This window comes from Mirounga leonina, unplaced genomic scaffold (assembly GCF_011800145.1).
Source record: "Mirounga leonina isolate KUSES-001 unplaced genomic scaffold, KU_Mleo_1.0 Mir_151, whole genome shotgun sequence".
Classification (NCBI taxonomy): domain Eukaryota; kingdom Metazoa; phylum Chordata; class Mammalia; order Carnivora; family Phocidae; genus Mirounga; species Mirounga leonina.
Window position 1 is genome coordinate 6265974 of NW_023270377.1, and position 19661 is coordinate 6285634.

Here is a 19661-nt window from a genome sequence, read left to right on the forward strand (position 1 = left end):
ATGGTTTGCAGGCCTGCTTTGTGGGGACAGCTGATCGTTCCTGAAAGGGGACTTTGCCTCCCCACTCTATAAATGAGGATGACAGGACCCTTCTCTATGGGGACGATCCTGATTCAAAAGGCTCAGACCCCAGGACACGGCCCCAGGCAAGAGCCCCTTGCCCAAGGGACCCACACAGAAATAGGGTGGTGACAGAGTCAGACACAGCAAGAGCACCAGAGCAGACAGAGGGGACACACAAGTCAGGGGAGCTGGATGAGGAGCCACTTGTCCTACCCTGGGGAAAACCAGGGGCAGCTGCTGGGCTGCCACAGGCCTTGAGGGGACAAGAATGAAGATAGAAGGAAGCTAGAAGCCTGTTATACAGCCAGGAACTGAGAAAGAACGTAAGAAGTGAAGTCATCAAGCCCAGATACTGATTTGGCCACGGGGGGCGGGGCAGGGGGGGATGACGGTGGCAGAAGTGGTGCCGGCTACTTGAGACAGAGGACACAGCGCAGGCCATGCTCTCAGGGGTGTGGACCCAGAAGGAGCCATGGAACCAGAAGTGCCTTCAGGAATTCTGGGAGAGCTACCAACCCACAGGCTGAGAGCCTGATGCCGGGGGGAGGGGAAAGAGGAGAAGAACCGCCCGGAAGGGCAGGCAGAGCCTAGAGCCCGCAGGGCGGCAGTGCTCCCGGCGGGAGCAGAGGAGGAGGAAGCCACAGGGCAGCACAGAGGCGAAGTCAAGGAGCACCAGGCCAGCGTGCGGCCTCAGGGGGTGACCAGGGAGGGGAAATACGTTGAAAACCAGAACCAGACAGCAGCCGAAGAGGGTCACAGGATCTGTCAACTAAGAGGGCATAGGTCACAAGCTGAACGACCCTTCCAGAGCAAGGCACGACGGCAGCCGGCGCCCGGGCGGGCGGGGAGAATGGACAGTGGCGGAGTGGGACCACCATGCCAGAAGGTCGTCCCCAGTGGCTCCAGAAGGCACTTCTCAAAGGCAGAGTAAAAGAAGGAAACGCCTTTGGGTACTGGTGGGGTATTTGCTTTCTTATAACTACAAGGTTTGTTTTTTAATAACAAACCTGCTCTCTGGGATAAAGCAGAAGTGGCAGTAAGAATCCAAGATAGGTTTTTACATCTGTGAACTGGCTCTGAAAACACCTGTGGATTTTAAGCTTCCCTCTACATGAACTCCGAGCAATCTCTGAAAGTCAGTTAGCAGAGATGAACCAAAGCCAAGGGCCCGCAGAAACCCCAGCTGGGCCCTGGTGAAGGAGGCAGACTGGCACATGAGCCCTGGGAGGAGGGACGGCACGCTGGCAGCCCAGCGGTGAACGGGGGCCGTCAGAGGCCCAGGGGCTCCAGCCGGGAGGCGGCTAACTGCCCAGGGAAGGCGAGGGCCCACCTGTGGATGAGGGCTCCCGCCGCCTGCCCGAACTGGTCCATCTGGGTGGCCTCTTCCTCAGACAGGATCTCCGGGTGCAGAGAGAAAGATGGAGGGCGAGGAAGTTCACACTTCTGCTTGTCTTCCCAGGACTTGAGCGTGTTCTCAAAGGCCTAGGGCAAAGGACGGCAGTATCAGATGGTGCACCGCTCTCTCGAGAGGCAGGCACGTGTCCAACAGCAAACACTGCTGGGATACTCGCTGGACAGCAGCCAGAAAGGGAGAGACACAATTCTGTTTCACACTGAGGAGTGGGAATGGTCCTGGAAATTACAGCCCTGTTCACTTAAGCTCTGTGTCTAACTACTTAAAGTAAACTCCTAGAACGGAACACTAGAAACTCTGGGCCTTCTCCGAGAAGGTGCACAGGTGTGCCCGAGGTGAGCCCTGGGACCGGTGTGTTCTCTCCGGGTCCCCGAAGGCAGCCTTTCTTACCCTATCTCTGGTGAGCGTCTGTGCCCGGTTCTTGTGGATAATCCGAATGTATCCTGGAGGCTGGATCCAGGCCTCTCCGTCCACCTGCACGGGTACGCCCTCATCCCCCAGGATGGAAATCTTCACGGTACGACACTGAGCAAACATCACAGCTGTTACTTGTGCACTGCGCGGAAGCAAGGAGCTAAGGGGCTGTATCTCAGCGCTGCAGGAGCCTTCCTGTGCTGCGTGCTCTGGCACACGTCAGCTGACGTCTGGGGGGCATACCACGCCCGCTGCCGACCACCTCTGCAGTTAGAGCATCCTCGTCTGGGACACAGTTCATGAAGCCCACGGGTCTGTCCCACCCTCCCGTCCCCTCACCCGCTACTGCACCTGAAAGCACAGCGAGGAGACCTCAGGGGTCAGACACAAGCACCGGGCCCAGGGTGGACCCTCGTGACCAGCACGAGCCATCGGGCCCTGCGCACGTGCAAACACTCCCCAAACAGGGTAAACCCCTCCAACAAGTGGTTAACGATGCACTGTTTCTCTTTTCAACAAAAAACACTGCCCAAGAGTTAATATCATAAAACTCAAACACCCTACCCTACATGGGGGCAGACTGAGGCTGGAAGGACTGGAAAGCCACTGCATGGGCCTCAGGTGGGCTAAGTTATCAGCGTCCCCGCTTCATTATGCATAAAAACACTGCCCACCCCAACGCATCACCAGAAATAAGCCCCCCTCCCCGTCTCCCCTCTCCAGCTGGGCCCTAGAGCAGCAGGTGAGACCCCGCTTTTTCCACTGCTCACTGCTCAGCCTCCGTTCCCAAACTCAGGATGCGGCTGCTGAAAGCCACAGGCACGTGCCGAGTCCGGTCGGGCCTGTCTCATCTCATCCCACCTCAACAGAAGGCGGCAGGTACAGTGGGCACCCACAGAGAAAGCCAGGGCAGGGAGCTCAGGCAGGATTCAAGGGGGCCCCAATTCTGAACGAGTGTCATCCAACTGTCAAATACAGCAGGGGAGGAAGGGCTCTGGACCAGGAGACAGGGCCATGGGTGGTCCTGGAAACGCACCCACTCTCCTGGGCTCTGTGCAAGGAGTGCACTGATGCAGGAGACTGGTTCTGGGCCAGGCCCTGCCTCTCCAAACTCGCGGGGGCCAGACTGCCTCCCAGGTCCCTCCCACCTGCAGGACCATGGCCGGTACCTGGGCGATTCGGTGATGCTGCAGCTTAATGACACGAGACACAGCCATCTGCATGCTGCCAAACACAGCGACCACCTCCAGGATCTTATCATCAAATGACGGAGCTGCAAAAGTCTGCAAGGACCAGTGTTAAGAGCTGACCTCTGCTCCGAACTTCCCCGCACACCCCTCGGTGCTCCCTCTCTGGACTGCTGCTCTGGTCAGAGACAGACAGGGGCACTACCAGGGTGCGGTGTGTCCTAACTGAGAAGCAGCTGTGGGGCGAATGCGTTACTGAGGGGGTTTCTAGGAGAAACCCCAAAACCAGCTGTGGGAATCAAATCTCTGAGCTGCCACTGACTAGCAGTGTGACCTTGAGCAAGTCACTTAACGTAATCTTTTGTCCTCGGTCCCATCATCTGTGAACCAAGGCTAACACTGGTGTGCTCTTATGAGGACCGACGTAACGCATGCCCAGTGCTTTCAACAGCTACCAGAACATCTCAAATGTGCAGTTCACGTTCACTATTTCTGTTAGCTATTATGTATGAAGGAAACCACACCCCTGGTTAAGGACCATCAAGGCCTCCCACAGTTCTTAGCAGAAATTCCAAACTTCTTCCCTGGATGACACAACCCCACATGGTCTCAAACCTGTCTGCATTTCACCCACTGCACATCGTCAAGGAACTTTCTCCATGCCACATCCTGTCTCACCACTAAGCCTTCACGTACGCTGTTCCAGCAACTCCCTGGAACAGCCTCCCCACCCCGTACCCTACCCCCACCTGACCTGGCCAACCCCAAGTCTTCTTTCAGGTCTCAGTGTAGATATCCCCTCCTCTGAGAAGCCTTCCCAGACTGCCCCAAACTGGGAGTTGGGCCTGGCTTCTGCATCACGCCTATACCCCTGACCACATCTGTCCTGCTCGGCTTCTCTTCTCATGGGCAGGGGGACCCTATCTGTCTTGTTCTCCACTGTATCCCGACTGCCAGCACAGGCGAGGAGTTCCGTCCCTACCTCTGCACCACTAACTGAGCCCTAAGAGGCAGAATGCTCCACTGGGGCCTGAAGTGGTGGATACTCCTTGAAGAGATTACCCACACCCACCATGGGCCCATGCCACCCAGGACCCCAGTACGTACATCATCTTCCTTGGTGCCCCCCCAGAAGTTTGTCCCTCCAGCATAGCTGGGAATGTTGAGGACAGCAATCCCCTGGAGGCTGGGGAGTGGGATGGGTCGCCCATCACACTGTGCAGCAGAAATGCCAGAAAAAGAAAAAAAAGAAAGATGCACAGCATCGACCTGGTCCTTCTTCACTAGCAATCCCCCTCCCACCCCCATCCCGGGCTGAGGAGGCCACGGCCACAGCTGAGCTCTCACCGAGGGCCCAAAAGGGCAGAGGGAGTCCCCACCCAGCTAGGAGAAGGGCTAAGAGGAGACCAGACGGGCCCCTGACTGCCTGCAATTGCAGGAGAGCCCTCCCGCTCACCTCCAACAGGACCTTCTGCTCCAGGTTCTTGTAGGTTCTGTGCAGCAACTCTTTGGTTCCAAGAACTCCGTACCACATCATATTCTTGGTCCGACTCCTGCAGGTAGAAAGCAAAGAACTGACAGGATCTCAGCTCTCTTTATACAGTGAGCTGCAGTCATCGCCGCGAGCTGCAGGAGCGCATCTGATCACACGGCGGTCAGATGCAGCAGGCACTCTCAACACAGACACCTCAAGGGAAGGAAGGACATTTCCTCGTTATAGGTCTGCGTAAGCTATGCATAAAGAAACACATCTGTTGATGTAAAATGCTGCTGAAAAATAACACTCCCAAGAAAGTAACTTACAGACATTACAGAACCTCACAAAAAAATCGATAATGATTTTTTCTAGCTATGAAATTATGCTTACCATGGAAAATTTGGGAAGTGCAGAAAAGCACAAAGGAGCAAATAATCCTCACAATCCCCACCTCTGTACGTATTGATAATAAAAAAAACTTCAGTGTACTTCCTCAGTCTTTCCGAGGTATGTGACTTACAGGTGAAAGAGCCAGTCTCCAGTCTCCTGACTGACTCTGTTCCCTTGGCCCCGCAGCCTGTGTCTCGAGGCGGGACTGACCCCAGTGGGGAACCTCCCCGCCATCGCCGGACAACTTAAGCCCTCCGACTGGACCCAGCCACTTCCCATTCCCGGGCTCTGTCAATCATGTGGCAGTCGTCCCTTCGCACACACCTCTTTACAAACGTTTCCAGTTCCTTCTTTAAGACAGACTCCTAGAAATGGAATTCCTCTTAGACCTTTACAAAGCTCTTGCTACAAACTCAAGGAGTATCCTATCAGAGTCCCACGGTTCTAAAAATGTATCATGCATGGCCCTGTTCACCTATTTTACTGTTAAACTATGTGCACTGCCTTTTCAGTTATTTTTGAACTAACAGGGGTATTTTTAAATGATTCGGGCTCACCACCATAAACCGTAGAACAGAGATGTCCCTGGGGGCTTCGGAGACAGTCTCCACCACTCACGAGCCCCAGAGCTCAAAGGTTTCTTAATATTTTTTTTTTTTTAAAGATTTTATTTATTTATTTGAGACAGAGAGAATGAGAGACAGAGAGCATGAGAGGGAGGAGGGTCAGAGGGAGAAGCAGACTCCCTGCCGAGCAGGGAGCCCGATGCGGGACTCGATCCCGGGACTCCAGGATCATGACCTGAGCTGAAGGCAGTCGCTTAACCAACTGAGCCACCCAGGCGCCCCGCTCAAAGGTTTCTTGAATTCTTATGCTTGATTTTGTTTTCCGAGAAATTTCCAACTACACAGAACTTGGGTGATCACCAGAGCAAGTCCTTAGGTGTATGAGCCCCTCCCACCCAGGCCCCCCAGTGTCACCCCTCCAAGTGATAATGTCACCAAATGAGCAGGGGGCACACGGAGCGAGTGTGCAGGCTCTCCGGCAAGGGACCGCACCCCCCCCCCCCGACTCCAACGTCATTGGCTGTCTCTGCCCAAACTCATGGCAGCTTCTCCCTCGCTCGTTCTAGAATGTCAAAGCTCAACAGTCTCCTCCTCCAGGGGATTACTGAGGGGTGAGGTGGGAGATGTTAACTCCCTGCTTCACTTCTCGTGTTCCCATGGAGGAGATGGGATCTCCACTTCAACCCAGGAGGAAACTGCCCATTTCTCTCCATCCCCTCCCTAGGCCGGCAGAGGTGAGCAGAGGTCACTTAGGGGAAGAAACTGAACATCTCCAGGGACACCCCTCGGGCCTCTCATGTGGCTATCTTTCTGTGGAGGGGCATCCTCTCAGAGGCTTTGTGGGGAGCCGACAGGGCCGCCCAGCTCTGCCCCATGGTGAGGAACACACAGAGCCACCACCAATGCTGCCAGGGACTCATGTGTTGAGCAGTCACTTCTTAGCACACTCTGTCACCTAGCCCTTTACAGCAGCACCGGGGACTTCCGACTCTGCAGACTCAGACCCTTCTGACGGACCGCACTCACTCATTTCTCATGTGGAATCTGCTGTGACCACGCCAACCCTGAGGGGGGGGGACGCCTCCTCCAGGCTGGCCTCCTGGACTCTGACCTGGTTCCACCCACATCTTCTAAGAGCACCTCCCTTCCTGACAACAAGGCATTCGGGCTTTACATGTGCCTTCTGCCTTGGCACTCTGTGCACCCTTTGCGTCGCTGACTCCTGAAGTCACCTCACTCCCGGGAACGAGAAGCAAGGACGATGCAAAGGACAGGTATGCACACAAGCCGCTGCCTACCTGCACTTCTCTGGGTGCTCATCACGCTTGTTGTTGAAATCCAGCGATATCTTCGCATCCAGGCCGATGCCAAAGTAATTGTTCATGACGCACTTCTCTGTGTAATACTCTCTGCAAAGGGGGTTTCAGACCAGTGAGAACCACCCGGGTCACTTCACAGCCTCCCAACCTGCAAGCATTTCTCCCTGAGGGCAAAACTCATGCCTTGTCCTTCAGGAGCAGCTTTACTGACCTAGAACTCACAGACCACCCAACGTACCCATTTAGAGTGTAGGACTCGGTGATTTGTAACGTACTCGGTCATGTAACCATCACTACTATCCATTTTAGGACATCTCATCACCCCAAAAGCAAGCTGCCCCCCCTTAGCCATCAGCCCCCAAACCCTCCCTAGCCCTGGCAACCACGAATCTGCTTTCTGTCTCCATGGTGTGCCTACTCTGCAAGTTTCATGTAAGTGGAACCCGCGGTGTGTGGCCCTTTGCATCTGGCTTCTTTCATTGAACATAATGTTTTCAGGGCCCTTTCGTGCCCCGGGCCTCGTCCCTTCCAACGGCTGAGCAGCATGCCCCTGGAGATGTGGGAGCACCGATACCCATGCTGGGGTGGACACGTTCTCCCTCCTCTTGGGCGTGGCCCCGGGAGATGCAGTCTGGGCCACGGGGAAACTGGGTTTTGAGGTACTGCTAGACTGTTTCCCAGGGCGGCTGCGCCATCTCCCACCCCCACAGCGATGTGAAACCTGACGGTGTCTACAGCACACATATCCACACATCTTCAACTGTGGGTCTCAGAACGTGCCTCAAACATCCCTAGACCCAATCATAGCCGTCTCTAAACATGGAAACGTTCATCCCAGCCCCCATGGCAGCACCTCCCTTCCCTGTGTCCACCGCTGATGAGACTCCTTTCACTCCAGCTTCTCAGCCTCCCCCTCCCCCCAGCAATCATCGTTGACTACAGGGGTCACAAAGGGGCTCTGTGGACCCTCCTTTCCCTCTAGGGCAGCTGGCTAAAAGGAGGAGTCCCTGACCCTCCATCTGGAAAGAGCAGCAAGGAGAAAAGTGCATGCCTGGCATTCCTGATGGCAGTTCCCACAAAAACCCCAGGGAACACCGCCTGGGTCAGAACCCTGCCACCTTTTAGGTTAACAGGCATTTGAAGCCTGATTTGAGACGCAATCACCACATGGATGTGTTTTTATGACACATCTAATCCAAGTGCCTAACAGCTAATCGAGAGCAAAGCTCAGGACAGAACCGTTTTCTGAGCAAAAGACCACGTGCTGACCAGTATTTACAGGTCCTGGGAAAAGGGAGGGAGCTGATCCAGAAAAACAGCATGGGGACAAGGGAAGGAGAATGGAGAGACAGGGCACAGGGACCCGGGAAGTGGGAGGCGGCCAGGCCCCGGAGGCTACTGCAGGCAAAGGCAGAATGACCACAAATCGGGGGGGCCCCCCGAGCCACGACCCTGGCACGCCGCCCCGCATGAAGGGAGGAGAGCAGCCTGTCTCCCCAGGTGAGTCTCGCCCTATGGAAGACGACAGGGGGAAAAGACATGTTGCCTAAGCTTCCAGGTGTGGGACTTCAGTGGTCTCAGGCGAAGGGAACAAAGTATCTAGCTCAGGAGGCCGTGTGGGTACTGCTCATGGAAGGCCACGGCTCTGGCCTTACTGAGGAAAGGTGTGGGGAGGGTCAGGATCAGAGCGGGGCGGCGGGGTGAGGGGCGGGCACTCAGCAGTGTCAGGTCCGGGACGAGGACGCTGGTATGTCTGGGCAGGCCAGCATCGGGCAGCAGGTGTCTGAACCGAGGCCACTCTGCACACTTCTGGCTCCGCTCTCCAGAACCCCCGAGTCTGTGCAAAGCTGCACATTCCTGTCACCCTTCCACCACCCCTAACACACGTGGCTAGTGTGTCAACCCACTACCACCAGCCACGCCCCCCAGACCTTGCTATCAGCCAGCAGAAGGGAAAATCTAGAAGACCAGGCTTTCAAACACCGTTTGTCTCCAATGGCCTCCACACACACAGAACTGCTGTGTCAGAGTCCTCGATGCCTGAGAAACAGGGCAGAGGACACAGCGCCAGCCCACAGAGCAGCCTGGGAGGCTTCTTCCCTGCGATCCCAAACCCAGGACTGTATCTCCTAGATTCGGCCCCAGAACCTAGGCCCCTGCAGCACCCACAGGGGGAAGCGGGGGAAGGAAGGGTGTCAGGGCGAGGCGCCAATGCAAGGCCAGCCGGGGTCCTGGGGGGGCGACCATGGAGAACAAGGGCCAAGTCAGCTCCCAGGAGAAGCTCCTGAACCTACAGAAAACCGCAGACCCTGGGGGATGTTCAGGAACCACTGACGCGGGACCTGTGCGGGAAGCTGGGAGACGCTTAGCTGAGGCGTCACAATTTCTAAGTTTTCCTTATCAGCTAACGAAGCTGGAAAAGGATCACCTAGTCAACTGTACGTGAATTCCTGTGGCCAATTCCACATCTGTTTTCTGGGCTCCAACATTCTTTTAACAACATGCTCTCCTGGTTTACCGCCATACTCACAGGTTTTCTGGTTCCGAGTTAAAGGGATCAGCATTAATTAATAGGCGACTGATGACAGAACCTCCAGGCAAGGAACCAGACATCCCAGCCCGAACGTCTGTAAGGAGGAAACAGGAAGAGACAGCAGGTCGGGATTCACTGAATTAAGAGAAGCTTGTGTCTTCCAGGCCGAGGGACATGTATTCTTCAAAACATTACTGCAATTAAATTATTTCTAAATAACGTATAAACAGATGCAAATTTTGACAATTTAAGTGTTTCAGGTCAAAAATCACCATCATAAATCCCTATTCATGGAGCAAAAACAAACACACTGAGTGGCAGAAACCACCACCTAAAGACACAGTAAAGAACAGTTTATAAAGACTGTTCTCATTACACATAAGAAGCTCCACTGAAATGATCTCTCAGTACGAGTAATCCTAACATTCAGTTGTACAGCTTTGTAAGGCTACATTCCGGAGTCGTAAACAGGGAACAGCCCAAGCGACCAGAATCCCCAAGGAACCTGCACCAACTTACAATTTTTTTTTTTTTTTTTAAGATTTTATTTATTTGACAGAGAGAGCACAAGCAGAGGGAGAGAGAGGGAGAAGCAGGCTCCCTGCTGAGCAAGGAGCCCGACGTGGGACTCGATCCCAGGACCCTGGGATCATGACCCGGGCCGAAGGCAGCCGCTTAACCAACTGAGCCACCCAGGCATCCCCAACTTACAAATTTTAAGTCATAAACATTAAGGCAGAGATGGAGCTCTGCTTTGAAACATTCTGCCAATTAACCCCTTCTGGTGACAATCATGTCTCTGATTAACCAAATACATCTCATTAGCCTCATCTCCCAAGGACTTCTGGAATTTTTTTTCTATTCAGTTGAGATTCACCTAGAAATTGCCAAATCACAGATGGTGTGGCGTGCGCTCTGCCGGAGGCCTCAAGAAGTCACCTGAAGGAGGTTAGGGGGCTCTTACCGGCACCCTCAACCCCCCATGCTATTCCTTCCTCCTGCAGACACAGAGCTGCCACAGTCCCTCTGGAGGGAAGATTACCTCGACCCTAACTTGGGCAAAGTGAAAGCAGAGACAGAGACACCACTTTCCTGGTGGTGTCTACAATCACGCTAGAAACGACAGGATGACTCGCCTGGCGCCCAATCACACCCTGCCCGCCCCTCCCTTTTCACTCAGGATAACTCCTATTCATCCTTCAGGACCCAGCTCAAGTTATCGTCTCCTCAATGACATCTTCCTGGAGCCTCTGGCAGCGATTTGCGTGCTGTCTGTCCTTTAAAATAAATAAAGGCACTTTCCATGCCATGACATAACTTTGAAACCCAATCTCTGTTTCCCACAGACCTATATATAAGCTCTTGAAGGGCAAGGACGTGGTCTCAATCGTTCCCACAGACTCAGTGCCAGGCAAAGCGACAGGCCCTTGATCTCGCTAGCTGGCAGGTTAGCGCCCCACCCGCACCGGCCCACAGACACGCATGGCCAACCTACAGGGGACACTCACTCGAGAACAGGATCTTGGTGTTCAGGGCTGGCAGGCCATCCCGGTTTCCTGACTGGGGAGGAAGAGAGGCAGAACTGCCCAGTGACAAACTTCCTTTGCTTATCAGCTTCTCACATGGGGATTTGGACACTACAAAAACAGAACAGAAAGCCATAAAACCATCTAAAATAGAACATTACTGAAGCACTGGGAGAGGTCATGAGAGCAACAACCGTTGTAAGGACTGAGGGGAGTGAGGAAGGGTCGTCAACCCCCGGCCAGCCCCGGGCAGAGTGTGCGAGACACATCAAGGGGCCCAGGAGAGAGGAGGGGAAATGGGAAGGGGCCGCAGAGGCAGGAGGGTCTGGACGCCCTCTAGAGGGTGACACAGGCGCTGCCGAGACTGGGCTGGGGAGGCCGGGCTGCGTCCCGGTCAGTCTGGGCTGCGGGCGTCCCTGCATGTGCAGAGTGGAGCTCAGAGCAGTAGTGATCACGGAGGAAATGCTGAGACAGACACCTCGCAGCGGGTGTATAGGCTACGAGGGAGGGGGCTACACACAGTCAGTGGGGGAGGCGGTGCCTGGGCTGGGGGGCTGCTCAGGGAGGGAGGAAGGCCCCCAGGCGGACAGCCCATAGGGCTAGGTGGCACCCTGGCCAAAATGCCAGGCAGCCCGGCCCGGAGCAACTTGCCTAAGTGCACAGTGTCTGGCTGGCTGCAGCCAGGGGTGCCTGAGCCCCGGGGGGGGACCCCTCGTGCACCAGGAAGACCCACAGGCCTGAGCCCTGGGGTCTGGGGTGCATGGCAGGTTCTGAGGAAAGCACACTCCTTCCTGTGGGGGTCCTGCTGGGCCTTCCCCAGACAAGGGAGGTGGTGCATGGAAACAGGCTGCGTGTTCGTGACTTTTTACACAACCTAAAACTTCCCAGGGCAAGCGTTCTGACTATGGCCAACCCCAGGGGCCCAATCACAGTGATGGGGTCTTCAGGACTGGCCGGTACCTTTGCGGAGGCTCCTGCCCTTGGTAACCCCGTAGCTCTCGGTGGGACACACTCTGTCATCCAACTTCGGGTCTTTTTTCTCCTCTGACTCAGAGAGTCCTAAGGCAAACCCCTGCTGTTCCTGGGTCTGGGCGTTCTGCTCGTCAACAGCTGTGCAAGGGAAGAACACCTGCAGCTGAGCGTGCAACGGCAGAGGGCCCGCTCAACGCGGGCTCCCTCCTCCTCTCCGCCAACTCTCTTCAGACGTGCTCTCAGCTGAAGGCTCACAGCCGGAAGCGGCCACCCCGTCCCCACTGTCCAACCAGCCCTGCAAGAACGCGGGGCACTGGGCATCCGTGTGGACGGGCTGGGGAGAAGGGAGAGAGCCGAGCGGCTGGAAGACGTGGGAAAGGTGAGAAGAGTGAGGGCACACGGGGCCTCCACCTGACTGTCAGCCAGGAGCAGGGCTGGCGTGAACACACCAGAGGGGGGCGGGGGTCACAACCCATGCTTCTCACTGAAGGACGAGGAAGATGGTCTGCTGGGAAGGGTCTGGGGTGAGCGGCAGCGGGGTGAAACGGTTTCTGAGGGTAATGAGAGAGCACACAGATCAAGGACAACACAGCTCGAGGGAGGCTGGATGCAAGAAGTCCACAGGTCACCATGTATTTGTAGTGTTCCCTTCAAAGCTTAGAAACCAAGGCTAGAAAAAGGGAGCGACCAGCCAGCGAGTCTTTAATCCAACACAGTCCACCTACCCACCACCCCCAGGCTCATCATGGAGAGTCGGCAGCCTGGCCACCAGGCCCCGAGCACCCTCTGCTTCACAGCTGGCCCCGCCTGGGACCCCGCAGTGCCCCCCACTGCTCTGACCACCTCCAGCTCACCCGGCCTCCCACCCCTCGATGCAGCAGTGCCCCGTGCGAGCCTCTCTTTCCAGCCCTCAGCTGACGGCCTCACCCACCACCCCAGGCCAGGCCCGCCTCTCACAGGGCCCCCCTCTCGGGACGTCCTCAGAGCTCCTTGGTTCCAACCAAGTGTGAGGCTCTTCTCGGAATGCCCCCCACCCCAGGAACAAGGCCCCCCACCCCCACCCCGAGAGGCTCCCTCCACATCCGCAGCTACCGCCTGTTTGTGCCAAGCTGCACCCGAGGTCTGGCAGTTAGCGCAGGCCAGGCCCCTTCCAGGGAGGGGTCCCCCACCCAAGGACCCATTTACATCCTCTCCTGCTGGGGGCACCATCCTGCTCTGCCCTCCACTTCTGCTCCCTCCAGTCCTTCCGTCAGACACAAGTGTGGTGAGGAGGGAGAGTGTGCCCCAGGGCGCTCGGATACAAGGCGCTGCCACTACATAGGGTGCAAGTGAACTTGGGTCCTGGCTGTGGCCCACACAGTGGATTCCTGTTTGTCACCATATTTGGGGGAAAACGGAGTGCCCAGTGCTGGTTGAAGAACGCTACTTCATCATTAAGAGACCCGCTACCTTTTTCTGTGTGTTCTATGATCTGACGGATGGCTTTCTTTAGGCTGTTGGCTCTGAGCATGAGTTGCTCCCGTGGACGGAATATCTGCGGCCGGCCGGGGCACGCCGACCCCAGCGAGCGCTCCCCCGTGGAGCCGCAGCCGCTGCCCGTCCCGTCTCCATCTTCCGCCTCCTCCGCGATGGTGGGGGGTGGGGTGGGCAGGGAGGATGAGGCCTGGGACTCATCATCCAGGGTCTTGAGGAGAGAGTCCAGCTTCTCTTTCAGGACAGAGCACTGGCGGAAAACGAACGGAATGGGGCAGAGTGCTTCTCCGTCCTACGCCCTCCCGCCCAGGGGCCCAGGGACGGACCTTCTTGGCCATGACCTCTGACTCCTCCGAGCTCTCGGTGGTCTTCTCGTAGGCCTTCCCCACCCGAGCCACAAAGTCCTTCACCGTCTCGCAGAGCACTCTATGGGAGGAAACGTGGAAAGACACTTCCAGAGAAAGTTCTGCCTGGGAACCGGGCCCCCTGCAAGGTCGACCCCTGGCTCCCCCAAAGCCGCCAGGCACTCACTTGGCCGATGAGATCACCACCGAGTGCTGGTCGGAGGTCAGGATTTTAGAAAGATGGGCCGCGACTGAATCTTCATAGAAGAGAATTTGTTGCACCTACAGTTATCCCAAGACAGGGTGGGGTGACTGGAAGCTCCCAGTGAACTCCTCACCCACTTCCCCTGCTAGCCTGGGACCTCCACTCACTTCACACACCAATCTCAGATTTGCCAGTGCTGGCGGAAAGATTTCAAAAGCTTCATCAAGCTGTGGACAGACGGATCTTAACAAAAAAGACCACGTGGATCCAATCTTGCAGACAGCTCGCACTACTTTAGTCTGACTGCACACCCCACCCTGTGCTAGGAGGTGCAGTCTTTAATCCTGGTACCTTACGGCAGCAAGGCCGACAGGCAGGCCTCCTCACAGCAGACAACACATTTCTCTTTCTGGTTGGGACCTGGCCCTGGCCCCTCTCCTCTCGGTGTAAATGACCCCCTCACCACTCACCTCCACCTGCTGATAACGGGATTACCATGTGACAATCCCTCTAGGCCCGAGCCCAGGGCCAGCCAGACTGGAAATATTTCAGGCTTTACACTCTGTATTCTTCCTCTCTCAAAACGTACAAACCATTCTTTGCTCGTAAGCCAGGTCAGAGCAGGCCCGGGCAGATTGGAGCTGGGGGGTCATCGTTTGCTGACCACTGCCCTAGCCCATTGTCCTTGACCCTCCTGGCGGAGAGACAGCCCTTGGCAGAGCATTCTCTCTGCTCAACCAGCAGCCAGCTTGCCCAGTGGGGATGAGCACGGCTATGTGCCTGGCACTGCACTAGTCTGGGCAAAGTCTAGGCCCTGAGGGGACAATTAAGTCACAGAAGCAACCGTAAAAGGAAGAGAAGAGCTGAATTCTGAACTAGGATAGGCTAACCACAAGGGCGGCAGGATGGAGGGGGTTCTAGAAAGGGTGGGATCAGAGAGGGAGCCCAGGGCCTGGAGGGGACAGTGGCAGCAGGGGCGCAGTGTATGCTGTGAGAGCAGGAAGTCCTAGGAGACTGTCGTCACAAGGAACCCCCAATCCTGGGGTAACCCCAGGAAACCCCCAGATGACCCCAAAGCCCACAAGGTAGTCAGAATTCGCTCAGCTCCAGCAAGACCCCGGGGATGAGCCTGCACCTCTGCGGGGCCGACCTCGGGCAGGACATTTAAGGAGTGGCTCATGGCTCATCACTGGAGGGCGGGGGACGCAGCCTGAACTGTGAGTGGGCTGGTGAGATGGTGCAAATACCTCAGAGCCCTCACTGAAGTCCTCAGTGCCCATGGAAGAGGAGGCCTGCCGAGGGAGTTTGGTCTCATAAGCCATGACGCTCCACCTGTGCATACAAAGGCAGCTCTCAGCAGGTTGGCCCAGCCCCCCGGCAAGGCTGACAACCTCACTTCATCTGTAGGCCCTTTATCTCCACTCTGCGGCCCATAATTTGGCTCCTCACTGAGCTGAGAACCAACATCACAACCAGGAGGGCATGCAACCCCCCCGAAGCAGGGGAAAGGGATCCCACGAAGGAACATCTGCTTCTGCAAGACGGGTTCCCCCTCTGCGGAGCATGAGCACCCCCAGCCAGCAGCCAGCTCCCCGGGTGTGAGCATTTCACGGGCACCAAGGCACGTACACCTCCCTTAAAGAGAGAAGACATGGCAGGGGCGGCCAGAGTGTGCTCAGAATCACACCGCCAATCACAACTGCAGGACCCTTCCCGAGACCATGAAGCATTTGCAATGAAACCAATTTACCACAGGCACGTGGTTAGTGGGATTTCCTACATCTAGCTCAGAACTAAAAGTAGCTCACTCGAAAAGGATGCCAAAGTATTTTTAAACCTACCCAGGACAATTACCCAGAACTTAGATTCTTCTGGGAACAGAATGCGGGGACATGGGATCACTCAGCCTTATGGTAAGGACGACTCTGCTGATAGGTGTCCGCAGGGGGCAGAGAGCCGCCCTCTCCAACACCCCCAAGGCCTCACCCCATCCCGACCACTCAAGGGCATGGTTCCTCACCTCTTCTGGTTGTTTTTACCTTCTGCATAATCTGATGAAAAGTTAGAAACTACCAGAAAAAAAGAATTCCTGCTCAGGTCTAATTTGTTTTTTCCAACAAACTCTAGTTGAATTGACCAAATGAATGAACTCATCTCTCAACCACCCCCGCATGGCAGCTAGAATTATTTTTCTTTTCCTGACAAGGAATCTAAGACACAGTGAGACTGAGTAAAATGCTCAAGTTCATGCAACTCTCAGTGACAGGGCAGGGATTTATATCCCAGATCGGTCTGACTCTTTCATGTTTCTTATTGAAGTGTAATTCACATCCAGTGTTTATGTTAGTTTCAGGCATACAACACACTGATTCAATAATTCTCATTCAGGTCCAATTTCTACAAACAGTTGCACGGGACCTATGTTCTCCGGGGAGTCCAGGCTGAGAACACCTGGTCAAGGTGACCTGCCTTGTGTGGCACGAGAACGCCCTCCACTCACCGGTCCAGCATCTTGGTGCTGGCTCGTTCCAGCTTTTCCAAGATCTGTGGGAGCTGGGTGTCATCGTCACAGGCTGAGCCCCAGCCTAACACTCGAGCCAGGTCGTTCCCTGTGCCGAGGGGCAGCACTCCCAGCTGACACTGGCAGGACACAGAGGGGAAGACACGGCATTAAACACCCTCCTTGTTACCTACAACGGTGGCTAGGTTCAGCGAGAGGTCTCCTCTAAGACGCGTTGGCTCTCATAGTCTAGGCAGAACCCACTAGACAAGACCGAGGATCTTCTAATCCAAGAGAAGATTACAGAACCATCTGACCCACCCTCTCCCATGCCCATTTCTCATCTTGACACTTAATCCTCTACGTCCTCTCTGATGTAGATTTTCAAAATCCCCTTCCTTCCCATTTTCACTGCTACGACCACAATCCTGTCCCTTCCTGTGAGTATCCTTGAACTCCTATCGAGAATCATTCGGAGCCCCCCACGCCCCCCGCCGTTTCTCCATCCACTATGTCTTACTCACTAATGCCAGGACCATCTTCCAAAAACATTACTAGTGTCGTTTCACTCCTGGCTTTTAAGTCCTATCAAAAACAGGAGCCAGGACATCCACAGTCTGGTCACCAAACCTGAGCATGCCCCCACGCTCAGCCCACAGCCTTCCACCTGACCCTCCCCAGAGTGACGGTGTGCACTGCTCAGGCCCGGCCCTCTAGCTGGAACTCTCATCGGGCCAGTTCGGGCTCAGGGAGCTCCCTAGACGCTGGATGCCCAAGAACTCGGCCTCCAGCTCCACATGCAGCGTGTGGAAGCAGTCGGTCCTTCACAAGGACTAGGAAGCCCAGCACACCACGCAGAGAGGACTGGGTGCCAGAGCCTTAAAGAAAAGGAGCAGGCAGCGCATTGAAGACACAGTGGTGTTCCAGGTGGAGAGGTGAACCACCTGCCAAGTCAGGAGAGAGGAAGTCAAAGAAGCAGAGATGAAGAAGGAGCCGCATCGGGGGCTCCGATGAACTATGTTAGAGCCTGGACTTTATCCTAAAACCAAGGAGCCACCAAAGAACACTCGGCAGAGCAGGTGAGTGAGCAAAACTGTCCGTGGGGAAGACCCCCCGGTGAGAAGTGGACGGACAGAGGCCCAGGGTCAGCTGAGGTGTACCCAGCAGTACTGTGTGTTGACACCCCGTGTCGACACTCCGGGGTGGCAGTGAACTCCAGTCATTAACTAGAAATGAGGGAGGGTGAGGGAAGAATCCAGAACGACTCAGATTTCTGGCTTGGATGTCTGGTGAACAATATTTTCAGGCTCCAAGGGAAGAAATGCACGGTGAGTGGGGCTGAGCGGTGGGCTCAGTGCTAAAAATCCAGGCTTGAGGCACTATGAGGCAGGTAGGCAGGCTGGAGGGCAGCCAGGAAAAAGAGAAACAGAGAGAGGGTGGGGGTGGGGTCTCAGGGAAGCTAGGCAAGTGAGGAAGTGACCAGGACCAAGTGCCACAGAGAAGCCGAAGGAGATGGATGCTCACTGAACTCAGCTGAATGGATGTAAACAAATGACTGGCCTCCCTGGCTTCCTGACTAGTGATAATCCTGGACCCACGTGTACTAGTCCACCTTCACCACTAGGGGGCAGTACGTGCCTGAGCTGAGCAGTTCACCTGCATAGGCCGGGTTCAGGTGGGCCGCCTCTCAACATTATCCGCGAGTCCAGGGCTAACCACAGACAACAAAAGTCCATCCACCTAGTAAAACCACCAACACTAACAGTCGGGAGAGAAGGCTAAGTCTGAAAAATATGCTCAAGTCAGGTCGAAGATTTGAAAAACGTATGTTGAAAGCAAATGACAAACTAGGAAAAATATGACCAACAAGGAATTTATATCCCTAATATAACAATAATCCTTAGACATCAAATGTTTTAAAAAGGTAAATGCCCTTGGGCGCCTGGGTGGCTCAGTTGGTTAAGCGACTGCCTTCAGCTCAGGTCATGATCCTGGAGTCCCTGGATCGAGTCCCACATCAGGCTCCCTGCTCGGCAGGGAGTCTGCTTCTCCCTCTGACCCTTCCCCCTCTCATGTGCTCTCTCTCTCAAATAAATAAATAGAATCTTTAAAAAAAAAAAAAAAAAAGGTAAATGCCCTAATAGAAAACTAGGCAAAAAACATGAACATCTAATTCATCTAAAAATTCATAGTTAACTGAGATGTTTGCCTTCATCAGTATTGAAGAAATAAAAATCAAGCATACCTTTTCTGTCTACTTAGTTGGGAAAACTAAGAAGATGAGCAACGGACAGCGAAGGGGAAGGGGCAGCTTTTGCAGCATCAGGAAGATAAGCTGGCACAGCCCCTACCGAGAGCAACCTAAACATCCACGGAGCAGGGAGGCAAGCCGACCTTGGCCACACGGCTCCGCCTATGGAAAACCATCACAAGACTCTCTACTGATGAGCATCACAAGACAAAATGCAGAAACAGGACAGCATGGGTAATGTGGGTCGGTTTCAATTAAGACCACAACATATCTTATACGATATATATATAATATATATATATATATATATATTATATATATATATGTCGACAGGAGGTCTGAAAGACAGTCACCAAAATGTTAGCGGCAGTGGTTAACGTTGGGGGGTGGGGAATGAAGACGATAGAGCAGAATGGAAAATAAATGAATACTTTTTTGTTTTCCAATCAGGAAAATCTATTTTTAATAGCAAAAAAAAAGAAAAGAAGAAGAAAAAAACGCGCGAGAGATTAAGTCCAATGAACCCTAACTGTGACCTGACATTCAAGTCTACTTCTGCCCCCTCCCCACAAGCAGGAGGCCCCAGGCAGCAGATTCTATCACTACCCAATGAAAGCTGTTGGGGTGCCATGGGATGGCAGTCCCAGCCAACTTGCTCCTGCCTGGGACCTCCAGGGACTAGAATGTTCTTTCGTAGCTCCCTTCACTTCTACCTGTGAAGTTCCCATTCCTACAACACAGCTCCTGAGCCCCATGGCACCATTAGGCTGCCTGCTCTTCCCTCCGAGACCTTCGCCACACCCTGCCGAGGGGACAAGGAGCATCACGGAACCGCAGCATCGCTATCCCCTGGCTGGGCCCCTCCACACCCACGTACCTGTTTATGAAGATTGAGGCTGTCGATTTCAGAGAGAACCCAGCCAACACTGCCATCCCCACCACAAACCAGAATCCGGAATGTATCAAACTTCTGGAATAAGCGTAAGCTGCAGAGAAAAGAGAATGTCAAAGAAATGAGGTTCATTCT

The 19661-nt window shown here is 54.7% G+C and overlaps 1 protein-coding gene across 5 annotated transcripts in view; it reads right to left on the bottom strand.

The window, feature by feature from the left end:
• DGKD (diacylglycerol kinase delta) overlaps positions 1–19661 on the bottom strand; it is a 131665-nt gene that overhangs the window by 13962 nt on the left and 98042 nt on the right. For all 5 annotated transcript variants that reach the window (XM_035006827.1, XM_035006826.1, XM_035006829.1 and 2 more), the window contains 15 exons: positions 19512–19620; positions 16384–16523; positions 15131–15215; positions 13866–13960; positions 13661–13760; positions 13311–13584; positions 11850–11999; positions 10872–11000; positions 9361–9457; positions 6810–6920; positions 4535–4631; positions 4186–4293; positions 3061–3174; positions 1868–2002; positions 1394–1545 (listed from right to left, as the gene is read on the bottom strand). In XM_035006827.1, the coding sequence (XP_034862718.1) occupies positions 1394–1545; positions 1868–2002; positions 3061–3174; positions 4186–4293; positions 4535–4631; positions 6810–6920; positions 9361–9457; positions 10872–11000; positions 11850–11999; positions 13311–13584; positions 13661–13760; positions 13866–13960; positions 15131–15215; positions 16384–16523; positions 19512–19620 (1896 nt within the window). The remainder of the gene's footprint in view (positions 1–1393; positions 1546–1867; positions 2003–3060; positions 3175–4185; positions 4294–4534; positions 4632–6809; positions 6921–9360; positions 9458–10871; positions 11001–11849; positions 12000–13310; positions 13585–13660; positions 13761–13865; positions 13961–15130; positions 15216–16383; positions 16524–19511; positions 19621–19661) is intronic.